General features: G+C 31.4%; 1 protein-coding gene across 2 annotated transcripts in view; it reads right to left on the bottom strand.

Annotated features, from left to right (window-relative positions):
• Nucleotides 1-20,962, bottom strand: part of vg (transcription factor vestigial) — a 57,461-nt gene extending 36,499 nt beyond the window's left edge. For both annotated transcript variants that reach the window (XM_077433024.1, XM_077433032.1), the window contains exons 1-2: nucleotides 20,861-20,962; nucleotides 16,814-17,103 (exon numbers count right to left, since the gene is read on the bottom strand). In XM_077433024.1, the coding sequence (XP_077289150.1) occupies nucleotides 16,814-16,930 (117 nt within the window). In that variant the 5' untranslated portion in view covers nucleotides 16,931-17,103; nucleotides 20,861-20,962. The remainder of the gene's footprint in view (nucleotides 1-16,813; nucleotides 17,104-20,860) is intronic.
• Nucleotides 20,963-21,634: the final 672 nt, after the last annotated feature.

Raw genomic sequence — 21,634 nt, 5'->3', positions numbered from 1 at the left:
GTCGATGTGAGAGCGAGACGCAAGAGCGCGTCGGCGCGGGCGCAGGTAAAGGCATTCTTCGCACATACCGGGGGGCGGCGCGCTTTTTGCACGGCTCATTTTATAATTGGGGACCCCAAAGGGGCCGCGAATGCACTAAAAAATTTGCACATGCGCCGCGGAAAAGCCAAACGGAAATGAGAGCTTTTCCCGCAATCGACTAGTGGCGGAAAATGAGGTCGTGTCGCTTCAACATTTCGCTGTACCCATTGAATGAACATGGAATGCCTATGTATGTATTGAGGCATGAACACATCTATAGATACATACATATGTAGATATTATTCGTATTTATATTTGTGGAAAATATGTTTTAAAACTTTTTATTTTAGTTTACTTTATTACATTAAAATTCCGGGAGTCCGAATACTAAATAAGGTATATATTTACACAAAGCGTTGAAGGATTGTGGAAATCGATTTCATATAAAAAATTCGAATGCGACCAGCCCGTGACTTTACCTATATATTTGAGGAATACAAGAAGTGGCAAAACAAACTTCGTTAATGACGCAGATAATGGCTATGAGAACGTTCTCGTTTGAGCGCTAATGGATTTCACACATTTGTATGCGTATCTGTGTAATTTGGGGAGTTTTTTGAACACCGTTAGTCCTATCAAACTGATACTTAGTTAGTCGGTTACTGAAATTCTTATTGATATGAAGAGAAATGCTTATTGAAATGCTTGTTGACTGGAAATGGTACCTCCCCTTATAGGTGGCCTCTTTTTTAAGGTTTTGGATTCAATTATCTGTCCCAAACCGCTCAACGAATCAGACTGAAATTTGTGAAATCTTTTGGTGTATTGAACTGAAATTTCATATCTAGAAGTTTAAGCTTAATACCAAATATTATATATTAGCTGTATTACCCGGCTTCACTCGGTATTTGTAATATAAACCGCTTAAATATGACTAATCTAATAGTAAACATTTTATCAAATTTATTTGAATAGTTTTATTTTATATAAATTTAATTGAATACTCATTTGTTTTTTTATTAAATTTACTGTCACGAACAAACAAACATATATAGTAAGTCGCTTTCGAAATTATTTGTACAGCAGAATCCGGCGCCTGCGCCCCCGTGCCCCCACGCCTGCGCCCCCTAGGGGTTCACCCCCGGCACGAAGGCGGCTTCGCCCTCGGCGCCTTTGCCCCGGGGACTTCGAATCCTTTGAATTGAAAAAAATCGAATCGGCGCCTATGAATCGAAAAAAAAATATATAAACCAACAAACGAAGGTTAAATACATACATATATACAAAGTCTCTTTCCAAATTATATAATAGATAAAATTTGGTGAGCATTCGTCAACGGGAAGTGGCAGTTTACTCTTGTTCGATTTTTCTTTCACTATTTTTTTCGAACCTTTACATACATGTGTATGTATGTGTGTTCTTCACGAGAAAATTCAAGTATAATTCTTGTATCAATGTGATAAAAATAAATAAAAAAATCATTAAATTTAATGAACTGGAAGTGGGATTTTTTCCACATAACCAAACATATCAAGCTGAAAATTTATATTTTTATTCTTTATGAGCTAACTTATAATTGATAAGGTTTTGGTTAGAATTAGTAAGCCATAAGTAGTATTATTTTTTTAATAATATTTCATTATTTAATTTTGACCTTTTAAATTATTTCTATCTTGTACAGATACTGAGCGTACGCAAGCTACAAATACTGAGTGTGCGTAGAACGACAGCGTAAGTACGCGCACGTATACATTCTGTATACGCACGTATACATTCTGCACGTATACGTATGATTTTTTTTTGATTTTTAAATGCTTTTTATTATTACGAAATTATGTTCACAATACATCTTATATCTATTTTAATAGCTACTGATCTACTGATCATTTTCTATTTTACAATTTAATTTAATTTGGTTAGTAATCATAGTATTATATTATTCTAATGTTAATCTACAGCATAATAGGAAAAAGAGTTCAAAAACCTATTTACAATCCGTATACATTCGAGTAACCGCATCAAAGTTTGGAAAATAGCGTACATTCAGCCCACTAATTTGTGTATTTGTAAACATTCAAGTATCAATGATTGATTAAGATTTATATATTTTTGTACTGATTTATTAACATAAATTGGATAACACCTATTATATGTACATACCTATACATACATACATGTATATGTACATATATCATTTTCGACGGCAAAACATTTCACCTTTGGGATGCTCATGATAATAGAAAAGATAATCGATTTGATTAATTAAAACATAAAACATACGTTCACCATTGGAAATACCACAATAATGAGTCGTATAATGAAGGGGCGGCAGGCTGAGCTCTCGAAGGGGGAGATGAGGGTGAGAGGAGGTAACGTGGTAGATATTTCATTATTTAAATTGAGGGCGTGCCTCGAAATGGGGCGCGCTCCATTATACGCCATGAATGGGCCTTTACGCAAATGGCGCCTCCTGCTGCTTATAAATGCGGCTCATTTTACGTGATCAATAAGCCAAGTACATACTTAACTAGGTACATATACATATACCTACCTATAATATATGGGATCCAGCTAAAGTTCATTTTTAATGAATACCCACTGCCATAGCCACTAGCGGATCCAGAAAATGGTCAAGGTGGGGGCCATTTTGGAATTGATTTTTATTTTCATCACATTGATACAAGATATATGTGATGAAAATAATCGAAAAAGAGTAAACTGCAAAAAAAATGTACGTGGTTTCGATAAGAATTTCAGTAACCGATACTAATTTTCAGTTCGATAGGACTAACGTTGTTCAAAAAAATCTCCAAAATACACCTACACACAGGCACACAGACATTTTTTCTAGATCATGAAAATGTGATCAGTGATCGATTCTGAGTTCGAATCAGTCAAAATCTCGAGTTCTCGAGTAAATTATGAGAATTTGAACAGTACGAACGGTTACTTTCATCTAGCATTAAACTTAGCCCCCCTACCTGAAAGGGTATTGCAGATATGCAAAAACAATAAGGGGAACTTGGAACTAAAATATATTCGTAAAAATATAAATATATTGTGAATAATATGCATATTTAAATATGAAAAATCAAAATTATATATGAAATTAAATTCATCCAAAGTGGGTGCCATGGCACCCATTGCACCCCCCTTAGATCCGCCAGTGGCCATAGCTTGAACACTATCAATCAGAAATATCGCACAAATTGTAACAATTTCAATAAAAAAACTTCATGTTTATAAGTTTTGTATTTTTCTTCACCAGAGCCGGATTTAGATATAGTGAGGCCCTAAGTTATTTTACATGTGTGGCCCCCCCCCAAACTCAAAACGAGTCATGTCCAAAATAAAAATGAAAAAATGGTTCACACATTTTTTTTAATGGAAAACAAACAAATGGATAGCTTTTAGTATGGCTGTGTTTTTATAGTAAATATTTTTTTATATAGGTCTTAATGATTTTTTTCGTGATTACTAAATTATGAAAAAGTAATTGTTGGATTTTGATACTAAAGGTCACACATGTACATATCAGTGGCGTGTTCTGAAATTCTCTCTCTTTTTGTCGTGCAGCCTTACTTAATGTGCACGAGCAGGATACAAGACGAACAGGCTGTTCCTCTTGTATCCTGTTCGTGCACATTAAGTAAGGCTGTACGACAAAAAGAGAAAGAATTTCAGCGCACGCCACTGGTACATACATATATGCCTCAGGATTTTGAGGCCCCATAAGATTTTTCAGTAGGTATATTGTACATATATAGGTAAATTCAGCTGATTAATGACTATAACCAAAGATTATACTATTTAACGCCCGTCTCTTCTCAAAAGCTGGGAAGTGGAAGTATATTTATGAAGGCATTTGAACAAAGAGTTTCCGCAAATCCTTGTAATATTGGGTACATACAATATTAATAACATTGGGTACCTATGTACATACAATATTTTGCGTACCTAATTATGTTCTATATTTTTAAAACTATCAAAATTGAATTTATTATCATCAACTGAGGATTTTATTAAAATTATTTAACTTTGAAATAAAGTAATAATACTGTATAATTTTATGAAGTAAATTCATATACAGGTATACATATAATGTAATTGCTTCCTTTCTCGCTAACTACTATTTCCGTTCACGTTCCGTCTACTTAACCGAGTAAAAATCGTATAATTTTCACATTAGATAATAACAAACATATCTACATAGGCACTTTCGAGGAATATTTATTTTCCTAGGCATTTATTAGCTTAAACTTTTAAATAGAAAGGTGCGTTATTTTTCAGACTAGAATTTAATATGGAAATTTTAGTAAAAACCCGGTACAATTCTTCTACTTTTAATAGTTTGGTATTCATTTAAGTAACTCCCACCGATTTATTTATTTTTCGTACGAATATAATTAATAACGTGCAGGTATGGGATGGAATTCCTGAAAGTCAGATTACGTAGCTAGGAATTCGTTCTTATGAACGATACGTCCATCGGGTATTTCGAAATTTGTAATTAGGTCGTATCTTGAGACTCATATTTTTTTGGGCGTATGTATTTTTCTTTTACGATGTGTGATATAATATGCAAATGAGGGGTGTTTTCGTATTGTTCTGATTACTACTGGCGCGATAGCATTCTTTCGTTGTTTATTGTGTTACATTGACTCGGAGATATTTCGTCAATGATAAAGATATACCGTGGTGTCACGAAAGTATCATTAAAAACGCGTATGCGAACAATGCAACATTGTTATAAAAATGGAAGAAATTGATGATTCTCTTTATGAAATTTAAATAATAAATATATTCGTTAATTTTCCGACTCATATCAAATACTGTTCCCTTTTGATACATTTGAAAAATATAATTTTGAATTTGAATTTATTGATTGAAATGTTGCGTTTATTTGTACTTGCTGTATTTTCAGTTAAAATCTGTATGCATTATTTGTATAAGAATTTTGTATAATAATAAGTAATACTTATTATTTCTAGGTCAAATTATTTTATTGCATTGGTGCAAACGATGTTGTATGTTGTTGGGAATGAAATATCTTTATTCAAATAACAGTTGTTGGGGATAACCATATTCATGCCATAAAAATTATGTCCATTTTAAAAATGTCTAATGAGAATTTACATAATATTGATCAATGGTTATAAATTATTAGATTTGAAAATGTTGTTGGTAAGTTTGTCGTCCCATTGATTTATAGTCGTACACTATGTATTATTGAATAACCATAAAAAAAAACAATGTAGCCGAGCCGTTGGTGGATAGAATACACTGGATACGTATTGAATAATAATATTAACAATTTTTTGACCAAGTTGAGATATTTAAAATTTCAAAAGTAATATTGTTTATTTTCATCGGCATACATGGTATAGTTTCATATATCACGCTTATATTAATCACAATATAATATTTTTGATATCGTTAACATATGACAAAAATAATACTTATGTAAATCTTTATGAGCTTTTTGTTCAATAATAAAATTCATAATTGCAATGAAAACCAGTCTCTAAAATACGAATTACAAACATTAGAGAACATATTATGTTTGTGACTTGATACGATCTTTGGGACGATACTATAGGTAATTTAAAGTTATTGTGTATTTACGAGTTTGTAATTCAAATAAAATCTGTTAATTTATTAAATATTTACTTAACAATGAAATCATACGAAACTCGTCGAATAAATATCGGCGTGATAAAGTGGTTGTCAATAAGAGCTTTGTTCGAAGAATTACTGTCGATGATTTAATCGTAAATTAAATTATCCAATGCGTATTTTATTTTATTTATTTGCTTTAATCCATATTGAAATTAAAACTGAGATTGTGTATTTTTTGATTTTATTTTCGTATACATATATGTATGCACATTTTTTTCAATGTTTGAATAAAAATTGTGTATGAAAAATTTATTTTCAATTTACAATAATTAAATTAAGTGAAGATAGAGCTATAGACACATATTTCGGCAATTGGAATTATTTTATTACACAAATAATATTTTAGTTTGACGTAAAATGAATAATTAATTCATTAAAATTCACTAGAGAAATAAAGCTAAAAAAATGCAATATAAAGTTACACACGCCGCTTGACGCTATATTTATACGAAATAGTCCTAATCCCGGATAATATGCTAAGAATGTGTACATAAGGAATCCATCTGTTTGATGTCATAATTAATTGCTCAAATCATTCGCATATTTGAGTTCGTTTTCAAAAATGCGAATGATGTATTCGCGGCCACTGAATAATATCGTTCTCAGGTCAACGGTCCTAGTTTTTATAGGCGACTTTGACACACCGTCTGCGCTATCTAGCCAGTTTTTTCCCCGTGTTTTACATATTTTTTGCATCTATTTGTAAAAACTTATTTTTGCAGTCAAATAAAAAAAAATACACCACTACCGCGCGTCTAATTTTTTTCGCGCCTTGAAATAATGGAAGTGTTGATGAGAGTTTTCAACGCTGCGTCAATCTCTTGTATGGTTGCACAGAATTGTTATTACTCATTTTTTTGATATACTAATCAAGAGTACCAGTTTCACAGAGAAAATTAAATTGGTGAGCAATCGTTTTGATATTTGTAGGTAATAAATACTCTTCGGCCTTGCTTGTTTTCTTCTATATATCTACTCTAATTATCAATATAGAATTTTCTTTATTTATCTTCTTACCATATGTACATACATATACATATGTATGTACTTACCATCGCAACCTAGCATAATCTAATCACATAAGTACGTATCATACACCTATGTATTATATATGTATGTAGGTATATATGTATATGTAGGTATCTATCATGCTTATCACCTACGTGTTTCTCTTTCAATCCTTCCCTTTATTTTTCCCACGTTCTTCTATACTTATTATTATAAAATACTGAATTTTATAAAACACTCCGACACTCACTACCAGATAAATTTATTGATACAAAAAATGTATTTCAACACTTTAATAGTAAAATAAAACAAAGTAAAAAATTGGAGAATGTAATTTAAAAATGAATGTGTTTTTTTGCAACATATTTTGTTTATGAAAATTAAATGAATATGTTATCTGTGTGAACTGCAATACATATCTAACAGATACATTTTCAAATTATTTAATTCAAATATTTACTACACATACAAAAAAATATATATACATATACGTATGCAGGCACGGCCTGAGGGTATATGGCGCCCCTAGGCAGATTGGTTTCAGCACCCCGCGCCTTTAATTATTTTTAAATTGTTGTTAAAATTTTATTTTGAAGAAGAAAACATAAAATTAAATTTACAATTTCTTATTCATAGGCGCGTTTTATATTCAATATATAATATTAATAGATATGTATAAAATAAAATTTGCAAAAAGTAACATGTTATTGTGGAACAAGTTTTAAAAAATACATGAAATTAAATTTAGAAAATTCTTTTTTTCTTATTTTGTTCTTATCTTTTTTTATTATATTTTTAATATTTTAAATATTTATTTTTAATATTAAATTTTTAATATTTATCTATGTAGTACATACTATATAATATTAAAACTATCAAAAAATATTTCAAATAAAAATTGATATTTGACAGTCGAATTCCTTCGACTAGAAAAAACAAGTAATAATAATATAAAATGAATAAAAAGTCCAAAGAAAGGCATTTTTTTTTCAATTTAATAATTCAAAAAAAGAAAATAAAAATGTGGGTGCCACGTGCCCTTGGCTATGGCAGACTAGGAACGTGCCTAACTTAGGCACGTTCCTAGTCTGCTAGGCCAGCCCTGCTGCCGGCACCTTAGTGTCGGCCCTGCATATACATATATGTATATTTATGTACTTCTGTGTATTATATACCTGGTTAAATTCAATATGACCTTGTGTGGTTCAGACTTTTACCTAGATGGAGATATTATTTTTATAAGGTTACATCTATGAAATGAAATGAAGTAATAAATTACATTATAATCTAGCGACATATTTTCGAGCGAAATTGTATGAAAAATGATAATTTTCCTCAGCGCATGCAAAAAAAACTGTGCACGTCAAATCAATCAATGGGGATTGGTCTATAACAGGAAATATATTCGAATAATTGCAGTATTAAAATTATCATTTCAAGGCTTTCGAGCAGTATTTGTCCCATTAATGATGTAGTTAGCTGATCGAAAGCGAATTACTACCGGCGATCTGATTCATATTTAATACACATGTCTCCTCGAGAACAGAAGTGAACTAAACGCCTTGTTAATGGATATTAATGTTCGTTTTCCTTCGGCAAATAAGTGCATCGATATCACCTACAACGTCTACGCTGCCTATAAAACTTGTTCAACTCGTTGCACAAGGTCGTTCCAACGTCGTCGTAACCGTTTATTCTTATATTTATATATATATATATATATATATATATATATATATATATATATATATATATATATATATATATATATATATATATATATTTATATATATATATATATATGTATATATATATATATATATAAATATAAATAAAAGTTTCAGTGAATTATAAATATTGCTTGGCTTTTTTTGGGAAAAACTATCTAAATCTGCCGTGAAAATATTTTTGTCGAAGGCGACCCGACCCTGTCGTCGAGAATGTATTGGTGGAATAAACCGTCCGAGTACTAAGAAGTCTTATCTTGATATGTTTCATTTAAATTATTCGAAACGTATAAAAATTTTACATCTCCATATATTTAAGCTTAGCATTTGATGTCGGCTCTTTCTGCAAGTTAAACATTATTTTTATATATTAATATTAAAATGCCGTTAAAAATTTACAGTTACATTTGTAAAAATATTAAATAAGAAGTTAAGTGAAAATATGATGCAATTGTTTTTGTTATATTTATATGAGAAAATTGTTTAATAGTTCTACAAAAAAAATTGAACGAAACTATTTGAAAAAATAAGTAATAAAATTAAATTGATATTTATCGCTTATAATATCGTGGAATTACATATATGACTATTAAATACATATAAAAGAATATTAAATTCACGGTAGATTATTTTAAAATCGACAAAATAAGGACGAAGTTACAAAATAGATTCTAATTTTAAATGGCACTTTCGAGACAATGCCCTCTTAGCGTTGTTGAGACGTTTATTTTATTTCTGTCGTAAATTCTCTCAGGTTTAAAAATTGCATTCTTGTCTTCTGGATGAACTGGTGATCTATAACTGTAAGCGAGTAACAAAATAAAGTATTTCAAAAATACAACTTTACTTCGGTTGTTTTCAATAATAATTCAAGTTGATAAATTCATTTGCAATATATTTAATCACTAGCTGTATTACCCGGCTTCGCTCGGTATTTGTAATATAAACCGCTTAAACATGACTAATCTAATATGAAACATTTTTTAAAATTTATTTGAATAGTTTTATTTTATATAAATGTATTTGAATACTCATTTGTTTTTTTTATTAAATTGACTGTCACGAACAAACAAACATACATACATATATAGTAAGTCTCTTAAAAAAAATTATATGTATACCAGAATCCGGCGCCTGCGCCCCCGCCGCTGGGCCCCCTAGGGCTTCGAATCCTTTGAATCGAAAAAAATCGAATCATTTATTCAATGACGTCACGGATTTACAAAGTTCCAAACGACAGTTACAAATATATGTATATATATGTACAAAGTCTCTTTCGAAAATTTATATTATATTAGAGAGATAGCCTCATCAATGATACACATACTTGTATAATTTTATGTATCTACACGGTTGTTTTACTAGCCAATTGAGTATCATCTGATAGCGCGTCCTCGCAAAAACAAGAAAGGGTTACAAACTTAACGAATTAACGACTTTCTGACCCTATTTCTAGCTGGAGTGCTCTGATTCCAAGCAATTGTCGGTGTTTGTCAAAGTCATGAGTAGTTTCAAGTCATGAGCGCTTATCTTGAATCAGTCGGTGTCATTAATTCACATGGCAAAATGTATGGTTGAGATTAGGCGGCCAGCAATAGAAGTACATTGTACTTAATCTGTCCATGTATGTATGTACATATGTGTTGGTTAACATCTCAAATATCATTCGACTTAATATGTCGGTTGGTCGTCAAAATTGTGTCGATTATTAAATATTTAATCAGTTATTTTTCGATCGTCCTGTATCGTCATCGTAGGGGTTCTCATTATAAAAAGATGTTATCGTCGTCCGTTTTTCACTGGGTTGACGTAAAGTGAAATAAATACACGGCATACGAGTTCATTGCATGATTTATTGAGCTTAACACCATAAAACTGCTGCCCGTTTATATGGTCTTAATGAATTCATAGACCAAAACGTTCTTCTTTGATTAGATTTTATTTTCGTTGAATCCTGTTAATGAAGTTACTTACTTTTTCATTGTTTGGTTAATTAAATTGATTATAAACGCTTATTAGAATTTTTTATAATGCACTTCAATCGCGTCAGTATGTGTTATGTGCGTCGTGAAAAGGTGCATTTTGGAATCTAGTCAATTCGAAATGAATTAATTTGAATTTATATATTTAAATTTGCATAGTTATTCAAAATGAGAATTTTTGAAATATTTCTCAGCAAAAAATTGATTATATCCAATGTTTAATTTAACACTTCATACCTATTTAATATATATGTACATAAATATAAAATGGATAATTTGATAGTGATCATAGCGAAATGCTCACTCACTTGAATAATTGAAAATAAGAAACAACAAACATTATTTCATTTAATATCCTATAAAAAGGCCATTTAATGTCGAGGGCATTTGTAACTATTGTCTTTATATGCTTTCGTCGCCTCGTAAAGAGCAGTCGACCGAAATGATTAATCGGACGACTTTTACGCCAATTAAAACTATTTTATGTTATGTATGTATATATGTATGTGTTATAAAAAAGGGTGAAAAGTTAATTTTTGACATTTATTGTAGAATGTGTTGGATAATTTAAATTTATTGATTTTTTTCTATATTTTATAGCATATGGAACACATTCTCGAAATATTCAAATATTTTTGAAGAGTAGGTACGTAAGCACTAGGGAGATTTTGTAAAATAATTGTAGATCGTTAAGAAGTTGACTCTGTGAAAAATTGAACTGAATAAATAGAAGGAAAGCTCATTCACTCTCAGCATGTAAAATCCGACACGTATTGGCTTAGAGGTACCCGAAGAAAAATTGTTTACATTCGTTTGTTTGTCTTGGAAACGACAACACACCGTACAATAGTAGAGTAACAATCTAAGCCCGATTCGAATACAAAGTTCGCTGGCGATGAGCTTAGACTGTGACCGTCGAATTTGACAAATTTACCACTGATAACACACACTTCCAATGCAAAGCAGCATTCTTCGACGATTAATTAACTTTTTTAATGTTATTTTAATTTGAATTAATTAGAAAAAAGGGAGAGTGTATGTTTGGTCGCAAAAAGACGATTAATTGCAGAAACGTATAATTGACACGCACCGAATGTGTACCGCGTTAAAAAGACGAATGCTCATTTTGAACGTTTACGTCTCCCCCTGCCCTACCCCTCCCCCTAACCGCCGACGAATATAGCAAAACAACGAATTCATTAGCGGGAGCAGCAACAGCTGCGGTGTACCCGAACACCCTGTATGTAACTGTGCTCATTGTCAGTGCTAAATTATACATGCCAAGGGGGGAAACCCGCTCTGTTTCAAGATGCGCAATTAAAAAGCCGCAAACGAAAATTTGTCACTATAAAGTTTAATGTCTTGTTTGCGATCGAAGTTTAGTTGTAAATACATACATATATTGGTATATCGATATACGAACGGTACACGATTGAAAAATTGTATCGAAGGGGTAAGCTGGATCGGTAGGTGGATGCGAGTGCGTTTGGTTGTGAGGAAGACTCGTCAGTTTTGCGGGCAAACGAGCACTTAATGGCCACTTGATTGACAGACACGCCGCACCGATGGTTCGCGTTCCTTCATTTGTCAACGGGAAACGATTTCGTCGTTCTCGTGTTTCCAACACGTTGCAAAACAGTCGATACCAATGCTCTTAATGGACGCTTAAAAGCGGACGAATTCACTCGTCGCTAACAAAGATCGATTAATTCTGAAATGAAAATTCACAGGATCAAAAGCGAGATGTGCGATTCTGTATGCATTTTTACTATATTTTCTTTTAAAATGATTTTTTTATGTTTATTTAACAATACAGTGACTTAAATATTATTTCAATAATAAGAATTTAAATAATAACAGATTTAAGCTAATAAAAAGTGTATAATCTTATTAGCTAATAATCATCATCATCATCTACAGCTGCTCACCATCTACTGCTGGATGAAGGGCTCTCCAACACCCTCCCCTCTTCTCTGTTTTGCGCAACTCTCATCCATCTCACCCCATACATTTTCCTAATTTCTTTTGCATTCTCTCGGGTACCAGTTTGGAACTTCTTTTGTCCACCTTTTATCCATTCTTCTAGCCACGTGACCCACCCATTGCCATTTCAATCTCTTTACTCTATTCACTATGTATGTACACTACCCTTGTCATACTTCTCACCTACATACGTGTTCCACTTCCTTTCTTTCCACGTTATGCCGAGCATACTTCAGCGTTCCATACTTCTTTGAGTGTATTAGACTTTTTGTAGCAACTTGGCGTTTAATGTCCAAGTTTTACATCTATGTTTTACATCACTGGCAAAACGCATTGATCGATGATCTTTTTCTTCAGACAGAGTGGCATTTTTGATTTAAAAACAACATTTATTCGTCCGAATGCACTCCATCTTAATTTCATAGTCTCTTTATATCTTCTACATATATGTACATATATGTAGAAGATATAAAGAGACCGGTCTCCCTCACGGGACCGAAAGTGAAACGCCCGAAAACGCAAATATCGGAAGGCAAAGATCGAAAATCGAAAGATCTTAAGTCGAAAGATCAAAAAAAAGGGTGCATGGTAAACGGTACTATGTATATATAATATATATGAGTGGCATGCGATGCAATTATCTCTCTTTTTGTCATACAGCCTTGTTTAATGTGCGCGCGCAGAATACGGGAGGAAAAGCCTGTTCCTCTTGTTCCTGTTGTATCCTGCTCGTGCAAATTAAGTGAGTATGTACGACAAGGGGAGAGACCCTTTTTTATCTTTCGACTTAAGATCTTTCGATTTTCGATCTTTGCCTTCCGATATTTGCGTTTTCGGGCGTTTCACTTTCGGTCCCGTGAGGTAGACCCGTTAATACATACATATGTATATATATTGGATGATTGCATAAATTCGTGCCCGATTTTATACGTTATAGATTTTCATACATTTTTTACCCAACATTGAATGTCTAATTCAAAAGACTAAATAAAAGATTTTAAAAAACGTATTATTGTACTTTGTGTAATAATTGAAAATGGATTTTCTTTTTAATTGTACATTGTACATAGGTACTATTTTTGTCGTTTGATTTTTCAAACACTTTTAATCGTATTGAATTATGTTAAAAGGATAAAAATAATTTCGGCAAAAGCAAATAAAATATGTTCCAAAAAAAATTGTTCGCCAAATATTCAGATATTTTTTTGCGAACAATTTTTTTCTCTAGTTATCACTTTGGGATTAAATATCATATTGTGTAAGTTTTGGAATTGTTTTTCGGCGATTTCGGTGAAAAACAATACAAAAATTGAGTCGACTGAAATTGAAATATTCAACGTTACTTTCGGCACGCGATGTATTTTTTTCTCCGCGTCGGCATCTGCGAACGGTCAACTGTAGGCATGAATGTATAATTCATACATATATGCGTTATTTGAACGGTTCGTTTGTTACATTTAATTAAATAATTTCAATGCATTCAATATTATACAAATACAATCAAATAAAATTAAATCTTCACGTGGGAAACTGGTCATCAAAAGGCACGCATTTTCGTATTCAGATTTGCATAAATTATTTCACCATTTTATTTAATTGCTCTATAAAAAGTTTCACTCATGAATATGTTACATTTTTTCATGGGTAAGAACATTTTAATACTTGTAGTTATTTAAAATTAGCACTAGGGTCATTTCACTCATGCATCATCGAATGGAATTTTGATAGCTTTATTGACGTCACAGCGCATCTTATTTTCAATTTTTGGTAATGACATAATTATTCGCATCGCACAAACTTTACATCAGCCGTTAAACACAAACTAGTGTCGAATGATTTATAACACTTGACGATAGAAGAATATACAAGTATACGTTCAGACTTAGCTTTAATGGCTTCCAAAAGAGATATATTACAAGCGATACACACGCGTGTACGATCTGGAGAGAGATTAGAGATTTTGTGTAAGATTGCACGCGACGATACGATCGCATTTTTCCCGTTTTTAAGCATTTATGTACATTACAGCAATAATGAAAATCGAAAAGGTATAATACAATATGGTATCGTTATTTTCTCACTTGCGTCGAACCTCGTTGGCTCTAAATAAGAACTGAAGTCTTATGGGGGATTAAGTTCACCCTTATAGCTTTTTGTCTTCATAAGTCTCATGGAGACTGGAGGTGAACAAGAATAATGTAGGGATCAAAATGTCAAACTAAACTTCCTGTTAAAGTTGAATGTTAAAGTAAATCCTTTACTTTTGTCTATTCACTCCTTGTTCTAATTATATTCTCATATAAATTTCCGAGAAAGTATTATTACAAAATGTACATATATTTCAATAAAGAAAAAAAATTAATTTATATATTATTATGAATGAAATTTTTGGTGTAAAAAGTTTAAATGTGGAAATTGAATTATTTAAAATTAACCAGTAAATGTTGAAAATGCTGGTACAAGTAGATATGTAAGTAAGTGTACCATAAATCGTCGGTTTCGCAACTGTCGTAGAACTCCGAGAGAAATTTATTGACAAGCCCATTGCCATTTCTGTACATCCATGTTTTTTCTATCGGGTTTTTCTCCGTACGAAAAATATTGTGTGTCCATAATTCTACATTTTCTTATTGGAGTCAGTGCGCATGTGCTCATTGAAAAAAATAATACATGTATTTTAAATAGTAGAACCATGAACTTTTATTTTTTCCGTAGATGTAGATATATATGAATTTATGATATTATGAATTTAAATATGGTATTGTTTATTGTTCGCTAAACCCTCGGTTTTAACACATTTTTATTTAAATTTATTTTATTATTCATCGATAATGTGATGTATGTATAAATTATTTTGACTAATCACAATTATTAATTATTGTATATTAATTAAATAATAAAATAAAAAAATACATTTTTTTAATACATATCTAATGATTTTCATAGTCGTAATGATTTTCGAATGAGTAAAATTTATGAATTGTAGTTATATTTTTTCAAAATTAATTTAACGTTTGTGATTTCAGTGTATTTGCGGTATTATGTAGGTATGCATAATGATATCTATGAATACATACATATCTATTTATATATTTTTCTGAAATTTTTAAAAACTTCCAGGTTGAAAACTTTTAATATTTACTCACAAATTAGGTATATTCAGATGTAAATAGTGATAAAATTATGTAAGCATATAAAATATAAAATAAAAAACATCGATGTTTTTTAAAGACTCAGTGGTTGCCAAGCGAGCTTTTTTCAAGCGTAGGGAATTTTTCCAGTATTAACCTATTAGCTTATTATTTTTTATCTATAGATGCAGTGGACAGGAGTTTTCAATACAAAATTAGACATGTATTTTGATAAAATAAATAAACAAGTACTATGTGTTGTAATAAAATAAAACAATAACAATGTAAATATTTGACAACATTCATCGTTTCCTTTTTCTAAGAGATTTAGATCTGTTGTATTTAGGCTTGCACTTGCATTTAACGATATCATTTAACGATATTTGGCTCCTTTGAGAGTATTATTTTTAAATAAAATGAACATGCCTGCTAGTAAACTTGTTTACAGTAAAAAGTATTTAGTTGTCAGTAATTTCATACAAAAATAGTCTCAATGAACGGACATAACAGATAATAATAACCATAAGTATTCATTATCCATTGCAGTTATCTATTTTCAAAAGATGCGAGAACAATATCAATTTCTTGGCTGGTATTCGCCTTTTATTAGTCGAAAAAAAAAATCACGCCCAAAATATATAGTACACCCGAAAAAGCCCGCGTGGCAACCACTGCTGTACATAAAATGTCAAAGTGAAAATATTTTTGTTTTGAAAATTTTGATTTACGTACTTCTTATATAATGCGATATACATACATATGTGTGTATCGCGTTTTTAGAACGTCCACGATTTGGCTGAATTGATCAATCGATACAATTTTTACCTATTTCATATACTGGAAACCTTTAAAAATAGCGTCACGTGTATTTTTTGCAACACATGTCCAAAAGTTTTAGCTTGAATTTCAAATCATGTATTCCATTCCTTTTAAAAAGAAATCGTTGAAACGTCGAAAGGCAAAACAATTTTAAAAAAACGTCAAAGGTTTAGATTTATTGCAATTTTTTAAAATCCTACCTTGATCAATTGAATCTAGTGGATCACTATTGTGGTAAAAGATGCGTCCTACATATTTTTGTTCAAATAAAACAAAATTTTTTTAAAGTGCAAAACCCGAGAAACATACCGCCATGCACCAATTATAAGGATAGCTGATTAATTTTCATTGATAAATGATGTCGACAAAAAAAATAAATTTAGTATTGAAGTATAATAAAAATTGGGGCAATTTTGGGTCAGCGAAAAGTTGTTTTGGATATGATATTATATTATGTACTCACCCTGTCGTACTGGTGGGGCGAGAAGGGCGAAGCGAAGGTGGCTGCCGCTCTGGAGGGTGCGGCTCTCCCATAGAGATAGGGGTAGTAGGCACCATAGACCACCTCGGGGCACCCCATCAGCTCGCGCGGCCGCCCCGCGCCGCCCCACGCGCCCGCCGCCACCTTTACACCGCACACACTTAACACACCCACACACACATCGGACTCCCACCCCTACTCCTCTTCCTTTCTCCAATTCTCTTGTTTAAATCTTGATCCTTAGACGAGATGGCATTACACCTTTCGATCACCTGTATTCAAATACATGTCAATGTAACTGTTCATAAAGCAAACTTAGATGTATGTATACAAAACATCATAAAAATATGCGAAAGTATAAAAATTTATATTTTTTTCACGTCAATATTCACTTGTATGTAAGTGTATTTCATACTTACAAAGTGCATGCTATGTAAATATGAAATATATATAGGTACATCATACATGGAAGACACAATAGATTTTTTCTTAATAAAAAACGATTTAATCTCTTCCGAAAATGAATGTTTGAAAAAAATACCATAAGTTCAATAATTATCTCCACCATTCTAGTACTATTTACTTTGTAGGTATCAGTGGCGTGATGTGACCTTACTTTATCTAGTTATGTATATTGTACGTAGTAATAATATTTAGATGATGTTCTGTGATTATGCGAAAATTCGAACTCGAGATTTTGACTGATTCGATTCGGTGTATTTTGGAGATTCAATGAACATCGTTAGTCCTATCGAACTTAAACTTACTTTCGGTTACTGAAATACTTATCGATACGACGATAATCTTTTTCAAATATTTAAATTAACCGGAAATGGTACCTCCCATTATGGGTATCTTCTTTTTTTATAAGTTTTTGGATTGAATTATCAAAAAAAACGCTCATATGTCATAAACAAAAGCAAACCAATGAAAATTATTGTCATATTCGTATTCAGTGGGTCAAATTTAGTAAAGGTTGATTAGTCTCCACTCGATACATACAATAGTCAATTATATATAATCATTATTTTGTCACATTCAGATTAACGATGATCACCGTCACCGGGATCCCGGGATTGAAAATTTTCATCACCGTAATCCCGATGCCGAAGCAACATTCCGAGATTGGAAACATAGCACTCAACCATGAAAGGTACACTTACAGCTGCATTCTCGTTTCATTTTCAATTTCAATTCATAATAATTAATTTCATTATATAATATTTTAAGGCATTCTATACCAATTTCAATTCAACTGTAATTTAAAATTACATGCAATATAATACATAAAACTGATTATTTTTGCCGCGAATTTGAATAATCGGCATTATTGAGTTTTGAAACCTCTGATATTGTTTTGAGAAAATATTTTTAATATTATTCCATATACATACATTCATACATATGTATGTTCATATGTATTTGCGAATTATTGTAAAAAGGGAAAAAATATATTTTTGATACGAAACATTATATTATTTCTATTGTGTTTTACCTATTTTAATTAGCCGTGATGAATATTTTTGTATATATTATAAATTTGATTATCTTAATTGAACATGATCGAATAAAACATCAATTCTTGCAGTCCATTTTACATAATTGAATAATATCTATTGATCGAATAAAACACACGGCGTGGGCTTCTCTCAAAAAGACATTTGATACGCTTCTGAGAATTGAAAAATTTTTTGTCGCCCAATTTTGTCACAAAAAATTGCAAACCCCAAACCAATAAAATAAAAACATACCACTGACCGGTTTGTGTAGTCTAAAAATAAAAGAGTGTCGCTTAAATTATGACGACTATTTAATCCAATGAGCGAATGAATGAATCTACTTATGGAGCGTTTGACAATTTTTTATGTATAGATTAAAATAAAAGATTTTGACGATTTATTTTCCAGTATGTAATTATTGTAAAACGTTTACTAAAATATCCGATGGTAGCGAGTACTAAATCGACTGTGTCTTTTTATTACTTTTATTTTATACATTGATAAAAGCTACTGTCCACCATAAAAAAAATTATTGCCGTTTTTTAATGTTCAAGTTGGTACATTTAGAACTCGATAAAACTACGCTTTTCAAGTCAAATCGATTTTTCACCATAATGCTACTTTAATAAAATATATTTAAATGACAAATTTAAATATACAACGAATCAATATAAACGTTGGAATTTGAAAGCTTTTTGCCTATCAAAACTGATAGAGTTTATGTGGTAAACTTTTGTAGCTCAAATAATCGATTAACTTCAGTTTAATGAATCTCATATTTAGTATATGAAATCAACTCAATTAAAACTGCATTGAAATAATATTTGAAATTGATTAACAGTGCATTACTGTATCTTTAGTTATTTTTTGATTATGATACCAAATAAATTAGAAATATATTTCTTAAGTATAATGTAGATTTACGTACATACATACCTACATATTATATGTACAATGGTTTGAATAAGTCTTTCACAAAACTATTTAGACGAAATAAACCAATGAAGTATTTAGATAAAGCCATTCTTTTCGGTTTGAATTTTTAAAAGTAGAATCAACCACACGATATCATCCTATTTATTTATTTTACACATATAGCATAATATAATTATCCATATGCTTTTTTATAACGGTAACGATATAATTACAACTTACGAGAATTTCTATATTAATCGGTTTAATTAGAGCGACGGGATGGGTGCATCAATTTTATTCGTCGAAATTGTGTATAGGTATAAATCGACTGGGTATGCACTATTCGACCGGGTCGGTAAAATGAATAATGTCAGTTTCGGGGTCGATAAATCGGTCTGTCAGAGTAATTTAGTGGCGGACGGACGCTATCTACTTCAGATATCGAAGCACACACGTCACCCTTTGGAAAAAGACGCGCCGAAACGTTCTTCTTACGAAAACGTCCTTTTAGACAACCCCCGCCAATATCTCAAATTATTTTTCATAATTAGCTGTACAACAGACGGATACACTCTGCTTAATTTGAACAAAAACAAGAATAACAAAAAAAATCGCCGACCCCCAAAGAAACCAGAGATAAATATCTAACTCTAAAAAGGCTCGAAGCGATTGTGTGTAAACAAAAAAAAATCAACCGTCATTATATTTATTGGATGTGTTAGTATTGGACTTCTCGGAAAGATAAAGCGCGGCTTTTCGTCTTGTCCGTTGCAAAGCATATTAAATGCAATGTTTATGTTGAAGAATACGATCGTTCAATAAACAATAAGTGAACGGGCTACCATTCAGCGTTGTATACAGAAGCCGTCGGAGACGATTCTGCAGTTTTTAATGAGTATAAGTATTATTTTTATCGATATTGCTTTGTATTGCAAAACATTAATATGTTCAGATATTGAATAAATCAATAAATAATTAATCATACATACTTCATATTTTGTAACGGAAAAATTTCTTTATAATGATGTTAAAAACTAAATAAAATAACGGTTTTGAATGTGTATGTGTATCTATATTATATGTACATACATATATTACGCGATTCAAATATTTGTTATAATTAAAATGTAAAATAAAATATATGTATATTAATGTGTTATTAAAATATTATATTACGGTTGAAAATAATAGTTATTTTTTATTATACCACCTTGATACATATGTATTTATGTAGATGAAGTAAAAATGAAAATAAATGAAATAGAAAATAAATAATTTAGTACAATATATGTATATGTACATACATACATATACATATGTGTAGATATAAGAGCGACTAAACTCAACTATTGAATTTAAAGTATATCTTGTTTGCACAAATGAAATTTCGATTGTATGTAATCTCACGAAGAAATAAAATCATTGACATAAAAGTTAAAGCACGTCAATACAAAAAATAATACCTGAAAAACATATAGGTTTTGTTATAAATTTCCTATCAATATATAATAAATGGGAAGAAATCTTATTAGAATAAATAATACTTTTGAAGTCGGTTTTTTCAATCGAAATTTTTCAAAACAATAATAAATTAAACAAAGATAATACAACTAACGTGAAAAATGTGTTAAATATCCTACTGGATAAATGCACTGTTGTATTTTTCGTTGTAATTGTGTCAATATAATTCAATCATCCAAGTTCAAGTGTCACACTGAACGGTTTATTATATTTTAACGTTCACTTCAAACTGTCACATACACTTAAAACGGTTATTTTTTTATAACTATGTACAATTATTTGTTTAAAATATTGTAAGTAGCACTCGATTTGGAGTTTCGCGGGTTAATCGGGATCTCGCGGATAAATATTGTGGCGTGAGCGTCTGCGCACGCAGTCGCCGTCACACTGCAGCCGGTTTCAGAAACATCCCCACTCCGGCTCTGTAGCTCCGCCCTCGTAAAGCTCGAGCTCGCGTGTCGACCAATTGTGGCGCGGGACGCCGTCAAGTTCGACCAATCGCGCGCTTGTCCCGCCCCACCGACCGGATTCCCCGGTTTTCGTGCGAAAATTGGGGAAGCCGCTCGCTGGATGCCGCGCCGCGTATGCGACTTACACTAACACTCGACCAGACAGACGTTCTTAACTCACAAAATCATCTATGAAAATGCTAACATTTTGATCGTATTATGATGTGACAACGTATCCGTAGATCTTTCAATTTATTTGAACAAATGTCTTTTGATCAAATAAATTGAATTTTATTTTTATTTAAAATAAACCTATAGACAAGAATATTTTTAGATTTTAAAGCTCAAATGGATTAGAAAGACTTTCTTGGAAAAGAAAGTCCCGTGAAAAATGACGATTTTTCCATATTAAATTGCAG

This window comes from Arctopsyche grandis, chromosome 1, assembly GCF_051622035.1.
Source record: "Arctopsyche grandis isolate Sample6627 chromosome 1, ASM5162203v2, whole genome shotgun sequence".
Taxonomy (NCBI): domain Eukaryota; kingdom Metazoa; phylum Arthropoda; class Insecta; order Trichoptera; family Hydropsychidae; genus Arctopsyche; species Arctopsyche grandis.
The sequence above is the reverse complement of the archived record's forward strand: the minus strand, read 5'-3'. Positions and strand labels throughout refer to the sequence as shown.